The sequence below is a fragment of the Lethenteron reissneri genome, chromosome 25, assembly GCF_015708825.2.
Source record: "Lethenteron reissneri isolate LAM-NWPU_2019-01 chromosome 25, ASM1570882v1, whole genome shotgun sequence".
NCBI lineage: Eukaryota > Metazoa > Chordata > Hyperoartia > Petromyzontiformes > Petromyzontidae > Lethenteron > Lethenteron reissneri.
In genome coordinates, this window is record NC_083803.1 from 4921012 (window position 1) to 4933536 (window position 12525).

At 46.6% G+C, this 12525-nt stretch overlaps 2 protein-coding genes across 2 annotated transcripts; one reads left to right on the top strand and one right to left on the bottom strand.

Moving 5' to 3' along the window:
* The first annotated feature begins 333 nt into the window (after positions 1-333).
* MED6 (mediator complex subunit 6) lies at positions 334-5594 on the top strand. Its single transcript, XM_061558998.1, has 8 exons — positions 334-685; positions 2988-3147; positions 3655-3746; positions 4129-4211; positions 4483-4591; positions 4684-4796; positions 4884-4911; positions 5038-5594. The coding sequence occupies exons 1-8, from the start codon at positions 664-666 to the stop codon at positions 5175-5177; spliced, it is 747 nt and encodes a 248-aa protein (XP_061414982.1). The 5' UTR covers positions 334-663; the 3' UTR covers positions 5178-5594.
* A 1-nt stretch (position 5595) lies between these two features.
* On the bottom strand, positions 5596-12012 carry C25H19orf47 (chromosome 25 C19orf47 homolog). The gene is made up of 8 exons (XM_061558996.1): positions 11967-12012; positions 9717-9804; positions 8850-8964; positions 8474-8558; positions 8207-8338; positions 7356-7520; positions 6909-6985; positions 5596-6792 (listed from the first exon to the last, which is right to left on the bottom strand). Exons 1-8 carry the CDS (start codon positions 11983-11985, stop codon positions 6103-6105), a joined length of 1371 nt encoding a protein of 456 aa, XP_061414980.1. The 5' UTR covers positions 11986-12012; the 3' UTR covers positions 5596-6102.
* Between the last annotated feature and the right edge of the window lie 513 nt (positions 12013-12525).

Consider the following 12525-nt stretch of genomic DNA (forward strand, 5'->3'; position numbering starts at 1 on the left):
GCACCCAATCGGAACTCTCCCTCGTGCCCCACCTCGCCCCACGGGAGCCAATGGCAACCACCCCCCTACCACCCCCCCACCCACCCCCCACCCCACCCCCCCACCACCCCCTTCGCCCCCTCACACCCTCCCCCCCAAAAACCCCTCCCTTCTACCCCTCCCCGCAACCCCCAACCCACCCGCGCGCACGTGACGCGGGTGGAGACTGATCACGTGACGCGGGTGGAGACTGATCACTCGCGCGGGCCACGTTTTGTAAACACGTAACCGGGGGAAATTGTCATTTACTGCAACGTTGCGATTATTGCCGTTTCTAAACCACGCGTTCTGTGAATCGATGGGGGGGGGGGGTTGTCGTTGTTGCGTGTGGTGTTTAAAATGTGTCGACCGTGCATTTAAAAAAAAGGATGCGTTAACTCGAGCGCAGCGATATACGCGGCTGTACTTGTAGTTAGTTGTATGCGGATGCTGACACGGTGGGTGGGCGAGCGAGCCGTCGTGCGTGAACCTCGGCACCACGCTGTGAGAAAACGTAGGCGTGACGTCATCGCTCAAGCCGCGCTATGACGTCATTCTCGCGTGAACGTCTCGTTGCTGCGTGACGCAATCGCAGAGTTTCCGGTGACGTCACTCGCGGAGGGTTTCCCAGACCCCGAGGCCGCGATGGCGTCCGTGGACGGCCGAGGTGAGGATGGAGGCGCTGCTGCTGCTGCTGCACCACACAGACACCGCCTCAACCTCGACTACCACCATCAACCATCACCTCCACTTCTACCACTACCATCAAGCACCTCGACTTCTACCATCTTCACCACCACCATCATCAACCACTTCTACCACCACCATCAATCATCTCGACTTCTACCACTACTACCACCATCAGCAGCTCGACTTCTATACCATCTTCACTACCACCACCATCAATCACCTCGACTTCTACCACCACCATCAATCATCTCGACTTCTACCACTACTACCACCATCAATCAGCTCGACTTCTATACCATCTTCACTACCACCACCATCAATCACCACCTCGACTTCTACCACCACCATCAATCACCTCGACTTCTACCACTACCACCACCATCAATCAGCTCGACTTCTATACCATCTTCACTACCACCACCATCATCAACCACTTCTACCACCACCATCAATCACCTCGACTTCTACCACTACTACCACCATCAATCAGCTCGACTTCTATACCATCTTCACTACCACCACCATCAATCACCACCTCGACTTCTACCACCACCATCAATCATCTCGACTTCTACCATCTTCACTACCACCACCATCAATCACCACCTCGACTTCTACCATCTTCACTACCACCACCATCATTAAACACTTCGACTTCTATCACTACCACCACCATCAATCTCGACTACCACCATCTTCACTACCACCACCAACATCAATCACCTCGACTTCTACCATCTTCACTACCACCACCACCATCAATCTCGACTTCTACCACTACCATCTCAACCACGACTACCATCATCAATCTCCTCGACTTCTACCACTACCATCTTAACTACCGCCTCCACCATCATTCACCCCGACCATCACAATTACAACCACTGCCAGCGCCATCATCTTGGCAGGACCCTCCTGAAATGGTCATGAGACTCGGTGAGGCCTTCCTGGGTAGGAAACATTTAATCAAAATCGCCACGAACGGCAACTGCCATCATCTCAACTATGGTCACCACCCCGATAACCACCAGCTACAGTACAAGATCATACCTAAAGAAGCATCATCTTATTCTTGGTTTTTTCGGTAAAGTCACGTAGAAGGGAAATAATAAAAAATAAATAAAATTTTGTTGCTGTGGTTTTCAAACCTGATGATTGCTTGTGTTGCAATCGAAACGTCGTGAGAATTGTATTGTTTTTATTTTATTATTTCCCTTCTACGTGACTTTACCGAAAGAACCAAGAATATGAATCCCTACAGTCACGAAAGCTTTAAATCGAAATAAAAGCATCATCTTATAAACCATCGTCATCTCAAACACGAGCTCAAATGTTACTGAACTGTATCTCCTTCACAACCATCATCTTCTCTGCAGCACCTTCATCTCCACGGCATCACAGTCATCATCATGTCCAAAATCGCCATCACCATTCGTATGGATGGATTCCTTAGTTGGGCTGTATGAGCCCGATACATTGTCGTTTGAGAACAATCGCAATTTCGGAGAAAATGGTCCTGATCAAAACTAGTGTGGTTAATGACTGGTGTGATTAATGTGCATGGGATATAGCCATACAGTGAGCCTACATTGGGGAGAGTGGACTCAGTGTTAAGGCTGTGGCTATATTGGCTGCAGCACTGTTCTTTCAGACGGCTGATGCTACTACAGTCCTGAGACGCGGTGCAAGAAAAGCACCCTAACGATTAGGGCCAGTAATGTGACTAGGAGTAGTCCAGAGGATAGCCTGACCCGAACCCCCAACCTTAACCCCTACATTAACACTCAACGAGCAGCCTTCATAAATATGCAATGTGTTGAAAGCTAAAGAAGTGGGAATTTGACAGGACCGCTAACGATGCAAGCGGAACCGATTACTGTATGTTATTTGAACACACACCCGGTCCATAATTTTTTTTATCTGCTGGTATTATCGTGGCAGAGACTTGGGTTTATTTCCTCGCATCTGTAGGGGGACAGTAAGTTGTCAACTCCCTCTTCTGAGCGGTGCCACCGCTACGTGGTTACACGTGAACGCGACTTAAACAGTCTGAATAAGTAGCTCAATTTAACATGGAGGCTTTCGCAACCAATCCATAATAGTTTTTTTGGGGTTAATTGGCTGTGCCTGGTGCTGTCGGGTTTAACGACACGTTGATATTTACGCGATCTAACCCAACAAACCTCCATTATGGAGTATCTCAAATTTTCATTTGAAGTATCTCAGTTGTCGAGCGCCTCTGCCTTACCTGCCCTCCTGCCACTCGCCCCCCCCCCCAGACACGCTGCTGGGGATTTCGTGGCACGACAGCGCGTGGATCCCCGTTCTCAACCCCGCCAATGTCCTCGATTACTTCTCCGAGCGCAGCAATCCCTTCTACGACCGCACGTGCAACAACGAAGTCGTCAAGATGCAGCGGCTCAGCCTGGAGCAACTCAAGTGCGGCCGCGCGTGACCCCCCTCATCACACACACGCACGCACGCGCGCACGCAGCTGATGATGTCCAGTGATGTTGTTTATTATGGTCAACCGTCATTGGACAACTTAGTTCAATGCTGTGTTAAAAATACACACCTCCAACACTTTACAACCCTAATTGTTTGGAGCTTAAATGCTTGGAAATGAATGTTTTTAATTGTTACGGTTTTTTTTACATCCCTGCACTGTCATAACCATCAGGCTACGTGACACGATGGTTAGAGTGCAGGGTTTGAAATTTGCAAGATGTAAGTGGGGGGAATGACCTGACCTTTCGCCCCTTGGGTCGATTAAATGAGTATCACTTTGTGGAAAAATTGATTATCCTTTTAGTACCACTACTGTAGCAATGTCGAATTTCAACCACTGGCTGAGGGCAATAATCAGGAGCTAAATACTGCTCCAAGCTTGTTTGAGCGGGACACCACTTTTATGTTTTGTATTGTCATCCCTTTTGTTCTGTCCAGCAACATGACAGGCCTGGAGTACATCTTACTGCATACCCAGGAGCCGATCCTGTATATAGTGCGCAAGCAGCACAGACACTCGCCCACACAGGGTGAGCCAGCTAGGGCAGTGCTGCACACATGCTGTTCATGTCACCTCCACCTTTAAGGAACGAGGCTGAAGCTGGCTTATTTTCCCGGCTTCTTAATTCAGTGAGCGGCTACTCTCTTACTGCTCTGGTACGAAGCTATGCCAGTTCAACCTGGCACTGAACTCCTGAAACCAACCTAGTTAAACCGTATTGTTGAGTCAAGTATGAAGCCACATTCCATTATATGCCAAATCAACAGTTTCATCAGATCTAACAAAACAGCTTTCCGAAAGCAAATTTTCCTATTTTCCACGAAGTTATAAAATTGCATTAAACACGCTATATTTTGGTAACACATGAAGAATACTTTGTTAATTAGTTGATGCTGTTGTCTTTTTTGCAGTTACCCCATTTGCGGATTTCTATATCATTGCGGGAGTGGTATACCAGGCTCCTGACCTGGGCACGGTCATAAACTCAAGAATAGTATGCAGCGCACACAGTACAGACACTGCCTACACCCTACACGTACCACTGCCCAAGCATGCAGACAGCATGGACCTGAGTCGCCAAATGCAAAGTAAACATTGGTGAAATGTATGTTCTATCTCAAATGATCACCAATGAATTCAGTGTTAATAATTCCCAACATGTATTGTCTATTCAAATATTTTCAATAGTTAACATTAGATTACTGTGATGAATTTATTTAAATAATCTTGTACTAAAAGAGTGCCTGTTGTACTTTTGACAACAGCTGTCCGCTGTCCACAACATCCAGTCCGCATTCGATGAAACCCAAGCGTATTCACGTTATCACCCCTCCAAAGGTTATTGGTGGAGGTTCAAAGACCAAGACTTCAAAGGTAAGCAACACAACATTAACTGGCACGAGTCGGCTCACCATGCTTGATGCTTGCTGCACGTCACTTAACAATTACAATTATTTTTGTTCCAGAAAAGTCAAAGCCAAAGGACAAGAAGGATGAACCGAGCTCCTACTTCCAGAGACAGCGGGTGGACATGCTGCTGTCCGAACTGTGCCAGAAATTTCCACCTAAATATTACCAGGTCTGTCTGCCATCAAATATGTTGAAACCCTTAGTCAATGCCAGTGTACGACCGGATTAAAAAAGTTAATTTGTCTTGTCTTTGCAGCCAAAGCCTGGAGAGAAACCTCTTGCAGGTAAATGAAAACCCCCACATTGAACACTCACCAAAGCCTCTCGCAACCACCATGTGTTTTAAGAATGGGAGCCATATTAATCCTTCCCATACTCAAGTACCTCTCACTCGCTTCTCCTTTCTGCAGCCGAGCAAGTGAAGAAAGAGAGTGAGCCCGTGGCAGAATCTGCCGTCAAGTCTGAAGACAAAGAATCAGCCAAGGGCGGCGGCACGCAGTCTGGGGCGGCCACAAAGCCGCCTGCTGAGAAGCGGAGCCGTCTGGCATAGGGGTGCAACAGACCCGCTTCCCAAACCCCAGCATTGCTTCTTTGCGCCAAGGATACCCTTATGCGATACGTTTACACAGCAGTTAGATGGTGCTATGCTAACTTTTACACTTTTTTTACATTACAGGCTCTATGCGTGTTTGCAAGTTAAATATGTATATACAGTGCATACGTAATGGGTGATTGTCACCTTTGAGTGCTGCCAATGCCAAGTACAGCATTCGGTGTGAAGAGTGGTGTCAGTGAACCTCGACTGTCCCCAGCCAGTGCAAATTGATTTACAATGCAATAATTCGAATTCTGATTTGGCTCACAAAAAAACTGTTGTATAATTCAAAGAGCGATGGGGTTGTGGTTGAATGTAAATATTCTCTCATTTTTACTTGTTATAAACAAAATATTAAAACGGCTTTACAGTGTAATTGTGATGTGGTTTATTTTCACACGACATTATAAAACAGTTAAACACGTCTCAATGTGAACATTTTGGTGCTGTGTAAATACACCTTGATTCACATTTGCAAGTTGTTTGGGTGATTTGTTCAATACAAAACATTAAAGCATAAAACATTGCAATGTTTAGTTTCACATAAAATAACCATTACCGCTGAGAGGCTTAGTTTAATGTGGCGTGTGTTACATACTTCAACAAAAACATCTTTATGGGCTGGATTTATAAGTCCCATCTGGGGAATAGATCATGGAACTTTAGTTACGGCTATTCGGTGATTGAAAACCCTTTCTAATGTTATTCTGCAGGACCACTGTCAATTCATATAATTTGGGTAACTATGATCACAAATGTCTGGTATCAAATGCTGTAAACAAAACTAAAATGTTACAATCCCAGCAGTTTAGTACTATCTTATTGGAGAGTAAAACATGTCCATAAATAGTAACAAGACTTGCACCGACACCCACTATTTTCATGCAACTGTCTTGTTACCCAAACGATCAAACACACTGACCACCCGGTCATCGCAGCCACTCGCCAGGACACCCTGCGAACTGTGGCCGCGGCCGTTGCCACTGCTGCTGCTGCTGACCCTCGCACTTGGTGCAGTCCTCTTGATGGTCACGGTCAGGGCTTTACTTCCCACGCGGGCCTGCACGGCGCCAGTGCCGCCCAATCTTGCGCCAGTGCCGCCCAATCTTGCGCCGACGCCACTGCTGCTCGACACGCGGCTCTCGCTGCTCGAAGCCTCGGCCACGTGCTTCCCCAGGCGCTCCAGCACCTTGGGTCTGCGTGGCGGCTGCTGCTGCTGCTGCTGCTCCTTCAGCCCTTCTCGTGATGGCCCTGCCAGGATGCCGACGGTGGGTTTTTTCACCAAGGTGACGGACGTGCCGGCCTTGCTTTTGGACACGCTGCTGCTGCCGCTGCGGGTTACGGCGAGGCGCTTTATGGCAGTGACGACAGGTGGTCTGCTGGCGCGCAGCACGAAGGCAGAGCTTGTGGGTCGTGGCGTTGCTTTGCCGAGGCGTGCCCGCTTGAGCACACCGGCGTACTGCAGCACAGAGCCTGTATCGTCGTCGTTGTCCTGGCTTTCACTGCTGCCTCCACTTGACGCCTTGTCTTCTGCCACCACCTTCCCCAGCCGGCTGAATACCCCTGTCGGCTGGAAAGCACAGGCGCTATTTTCAAGCACGAGCCAACGAGGTAACTGGACAAGCCACACGTAGCACTCATGCCTGGATCATCACTGTACTGGTTACGGGGTGACGGGTCACTCACCTTTGTGCCGGTTGTGGTGTCGGGTTTTGATTCGGCTCCTAATCGATCAAACACAGAGTTGCGCACCAGGGGTTTCTCTGCAACAGAAACCCAGAAGGCACGGAAATCTTAACTCACAAGCTGAATTACTACGTAATATTCAAAACTAATTTAAATGTATGAAGTGTCTAAACATGACAGCTTCTTACAAGGGAGGAATTTCATCGACAGGCTGAGATGAGGTGGGTGGTAACAAACAGGATAGTATTCGTAGTGGGCATATGTGACATGACCCAAGAAATAGGAGCATATATTCACAAAGCTTTCAAGTCATATCAAACAGCACACGACACAGCCTAGGAATGTACCCAAGAAGTGCTATAGTATTGTTTTTATCTGTGTATTTCGTTAAGCTGTGGGGTTTAGCTGTGGGGTTTTGCCATGGAGTGAAACTGCTGGGGTGCGTACTCTTGGCCGTCTGCTGCTCGAGGATCTTCTTGGTACGCGAGGTGATGCCCTTGGGCATGTTCACCACGTACTTGCCCTCCATCTCCGCCGTGACCCGGCGCCGCCGCTTCACCGGTACCTCCTCGGGCTGTGCCTCACTCGCGCTCGTGCCTAGCCGCTCAGACACTGGGATGCCCCCGAAAATACGGTTACATGCCACCCCACAGCACCCATGGCCCCACTGTTATTTTTTATCCAGTTTAACTTAACAACGTAGTGGGTGAGGAGGACATTATCCTTGCTGAGGGCCAAATAGGACTTCCAAATATCTTGCTGGTGGGGGGGGTGGGGTCACAAACACACACACTCCTCACTTCTGTGACTGCAAAAGGTCTTTGGAGTGACAGAAGTGACAGGAAAGACTAAAATTAGAACAGTGTTGCCAGGTCAAAATAATTCCCCTTTAGTACTAAATTCGTGTGGTTAAGATGCAGTAAGGGGATACATATAATTTGTGGGCCGTTTAAATTAGGCCTCATGTGGCTGCAGGCTGTATGAATTTAAGTTGTGGGCTGTATTCAGCCCATGGGCTGTTAGTTCCCCAATGGACATAGGGAGTTAGGAAGTCGTGTGGTAATCAATGCAAGTGGAGTATATACCCAGGTGTAGGTGTGCTATCCACTGTAGAGTTGATCACATGACATCGTATCGCTTCCATCGCACAAATCACAAAATTAAATGAATACATATGAATGGGCTTTCACTTGTTTTAGCAAAGAACACAGCATAGTTCTGTAATCCTGACCAGACCGCCCGGCTGTCTGACTCGACATGACTGTGAACTGCATGGCGATGCGTTTGTGTGTCTTTACCAGGTTTAGGACGGGCTCCCAGCCTGTTGGCTACGGTGAAGGAGAGCTTGGGGGCCTCAGGAGATGCAGCACGGGTTGGTGTGTTGGGTGGGGAGTCCCTGCTCAGGCTGTTGGCGATCATCCTTGAGGCCGCTGAGCAGTCAACATCATGGGCAGAAACATGACGGGAGAAACACAATGTCAACAACGTGTGGAAATGCCACTTGTTAAAATCTAATGCTATTTTCTTTCAAAAATGCAAACCTTTCGAAATGAAATATGACTTACGAGAAATTTGGGCTCGTTTCAGTGAAGATGATGTCGACAGCACACCGCTAGACTTGGTCTGTATTCCTGCCACCTTGCCAATCTCCTGAAAAAACAACACATTGCCATTGTTTTAATGAGGGCAGTGAAAAAGGTAATCGTATTCGAAGTGATCAAAACTTACATATATTTGCTGTGTTTATAAACACATCTTGGTGCAATACCAATGCAAAATGTGAATGTGACCAACGACACCTTCCCAATGCCAATGGCATAAAAGGCGTGAAGTCAAGAGTAAAGATGAGGGTAAGGCAATTACTACAAATATCCAAGGAGCCAGGGACACTCGTGTGTTTCCCTCGGACACCGTTGCGTGCGTGTTTCCTGCTCCTCCCACCTGCTGGTGCGCCACCTTGGCATGTTTGAGGATGGCGATGACATCGCCCACCACGGCGATGCCCATCTCGTGCAGAATTTCACGGGACAGGTCCATGAGCATGCTTTTCTGGATCCTGCAAGACATGCACGGCACTTTGCTCGGGGTGCGCAATACAGTGTCGCGACAACGCAATTTCATGGTAATATCCTGCATCTCCGCAACGCATCATCTCGGTAATCTGGCGTCACAGTAATAAGCTCCATCTTGGAAACACAACATGAGAGTGCATTTTAGTGGCAAATACATATAATTTTAGTTTCATGGTTTCGTACAAGTCATCCTGTACTATACAGTTCATAGTCAACAAGTAAAAAGTAGTGCAGGCAAGGTCTTGCAACTTTAAACAAATCCAAACAAACACCGGAAAGTCAAGCAAATATGAAGTAAAAATCAAAAGTGAAATCCTAAAGATAAGATCATAACTTGAGTTCACAAGAAAACAATAGCATTATTAATCAAAGCTCACACATGGAATGTGCAGGCTGGGCTTCCGCAAACATTCCTATATATTTCACTGTATAAGAACGCTGCCGCACACACATATAGTACTGGAAAAAAAACGCTCTTCAACACTTTGTCAACTCCACCTGCCACCACCCAAACGTTTGCTCCAAATCTTTTAAACAAACACGCGACACCGTAATGTGGCAGGATTTTGCAAGCCCCATGCAGCGCCATGCTGTGTGGCCAGACTGGCTCTTACTCACACAAGCAACTGTCAATCAAATTCCTCTCCAGCCTAGAACACCACGAAGCACTTCTCCCCTCAGTGCCGCAGACTGTGTCAGGGTCTAATATTAGAAACCGATCGTGCAGATGGTGCACCTGTTGTCCGTGAAGGTGACGGCATAGTTGGCGGCTGGGCCCACGGGAATTCCTGCATCTTTGAAGAACTGGATCCATTCTGACGTCACTGTTGGGTGGCAGAGAACACACAAAAAAACGATTATGAATCTGAGAACACCCAGTTTACGGCAAGACTGTCAGCTTCTCACTCACCCATTCCAGTCACACATTCACTGCTTCACCCAAATTAACTCACTCAAAGCCACTTACTATTTAAATTAGTGGCAAGTTATTTAAGGAAGTGTCAAGTTAGAGACAAACTGATTTCACTGTACTGACACATGTGATGTGCAAATATAAATATATTTTTAACCAATTCCACTTTACAATAAAATTGTAGACACGGCTCAATATATATTTCTGAATCTTTATTTTGACCAACATTTTTTTTAATATTCTCTGTTAAGGCAAAATTCTAAAATATTGGATTTTTTACAAAGCCTTCTGAATTCACATTGTATCTGACTAAGTCCAGTTAGTGCAAATACATTTTTTCAAACGTATAAATAAAAAAACATCGCTTACAAATATCAGCTATATGTTTTAAGGTAAATACATTTTGGGTAGTGAATAAATTATAGTCTAAATAAGCTACACATGACAAATTGTAGGCAATTATAGTTATAATCTAAGACATTTTTAAACAATGCCTAATTCACAATCACATAGTCCCTGTAGTCGTCGTTAGAGACACAAACTCTACTTGAAAACGGTTTACCAACTTATGTAAATACATGGATTCGAATAAGCAGAGTTAATTTCCTATTTATGGCATGCCAGTTATGGAAAGTTTAACCAAAACTACGGACAACTCCACACCTAACACTGACTTTAACCCTGTTGGCTGCTGTCATTTAAAGGCAGCCTGGCCCGAACGCCACGTTTTCATTAAATCCGTGAAACCGTCAGATGCAAAACTGCGTCATTGCCGTGCACGACTGGCCCTTCTTAATCAAAACCGCGACCGGGAACACTGCTGTCACTCCCATCAAGAATAGTAATGACATTCAGTGGCTAAACATTTATACCAATGTAGTGTATGTAATAACGTTATTCGTTTGTAACGAGGAAGCCTCTGTAAATCTCAAACTCATTGTGCACCAAGATGTTCGTCAAATCCCATTATAACGTGTGTGGGGGAAAACCACGTTTCCCGAGGAAAATACACCACACATACGATTGGGAAATACATGACTTAAAGGTCCGTACAGATGGGCACACAAATCCATTTACACCTCGCAGCGTCGACGGCTTGAGAGTTGTACATATATACACGCGACATCACCCCTCGTCGTTCGAGGGTTCTTATGACAGGCGTGCGAGCTGACTCCCGGATCTATCGAAACAAAAACGTCAGGCCTCGGCCGAAGCCACGTAACCAGTAAGCCTTAAGTCAGTTTAAATGTGCCCACCCCTCTTCCCCCCAAGATCCTCTCGAGAGATTACTCCTCGTCGTCAGTAACTCGCAAGTCGGTTTAAATGTGGCCCCCCAGAGCCTCTCTCTCTCGAGAGATGATTCCTCGTCATCTGGAACTCGTCCCCCCCCCATCTCACCGTTCTTCTGCCCACTCCCAGTCCAGCCTCAATACGTTAATTCTAGATTTGAAGTGTTCCTGACTGCAAGGATCCATACTCTTTGTTTTTTCGGTAAAGTCACGTAGGCAAAATTTTTTTAATAAACAACTAAATTAAATCACGACGTTTCGGAGGCAACACAAGCTTTGATACATCAGTAATTTTGCTGTGACGGAGGCTTGTGTTGCCTCCGAAACGTCGTGATTTAATTTAGTTGTTTTTAATTATTTTTTTTACCTCACTACGTTCTCATTCTACTTAAAACTCTCCCTCAGCTACGACGAGTCTCTAACCACACCTCTGATGCGTACGTTCCCGCAAAGCTGTGCAGCGTTTTACTTTACGCTAATATGTTAAGTCTAAATATAAATATAAATTATGTTTTATATATATACGGCGGACAGGGTCTCATCCCGCGGCGGGACCTCGCTCGCCCAGTCAGCGGCGGCGGCGCTAGGAAACGGCTAAGGCATCGTGGCGGCCTAGTCCACGCGAACCACGGCTCCGGGTGTCTCGAAATTCGATTTTTCACACCCCGTTCTCGAATTGAACAAAGCAACAATTGCACGAGCTCTCCCGGGCCGAGCTGTGGCGAGGGAGGCGGCGATGGAGGCGAAACGTGCGAATGCCGCCGCCGCCGCTGCTGCTGCTTACCCGCTCCTGCCGACGCCATGGCCCGTGCGGGGGAGGGAGACGTCGAATCTGGGTTAGCGGACAATTCGGCACCGCTGATTCGGCGCTCACAACATTGTTACTGGACTGCAACGAAGTCGGTATGAGTAAAATTCATTTTTTTTTATATATAAGATTATCCATGTTAGGCAAACTACTGTCTTGTCTCTCTGTTACTTTTGTACAGTTGATACAATTATTTATATGGTGTAGGATTGTAGATCTGAGATTGTGTTGTTAGGAGGCGGCTATTTCAAGCGCGCACAGATTGGACGCAGCTGATTCGTCACGGCTGAGTTTGTGAACTGATCCGTATCGATTGATAATCGATTCTAATCATGAGCAATCGTTATCGATACATGTACAGTATTGCATTGCGCGTGTACGAATCGATGTCCTTCTACGAATTATTTAGTGAAGCTGCGTTGGCGGTGGTGCACAAATAAAAACATCAACACATTCGTCAATAACATTGTGTCCTTAAAAAGGGAAAACATGTGAGACGACGTTTCGGACAATGCCCCTTTTTCATAGCACATTT

Bases quoted from the DNA above. Each gene is read 5' to 3' on its own strand.
- C25H19orf47 (XM_061558996.1), bottom strand. The intron at 8,339-8,473 runs GTAAGTCATATT...TTGACTGCTCAG, and splicing joins GAAACGAGCCCAAATTTCTC to CGGCCTCAAGGATGATCGCC. The intron at 6,986-7,355 runs GTACGCACCCCA...TTTCTGTTGCAG, and splicing joins CGAGCAGCAGACGGCCAAGA to AGAAACCCCTGGTGCGCAAC.
- MED6 (XM_061558998.1), top strand. From the start codon at position 664: ATGGCGTCCGTGGACGGCCGAG. The intron at 686-2,987 runs GTGAGGATGGAG...CCCCCCCCCCAG, and splicing joins GGCGTCCGTGGACGGCCGAG to ACACGCTGCTGGGGATTTCG. The intron at 4,912-5,037 runs GTAAATGAAAAC...TCCTTTCTGCAG, and splicing joins TGGAGAGAAACCTCTTGCAG to CCGAGCAAGTGAAGAAAGAG.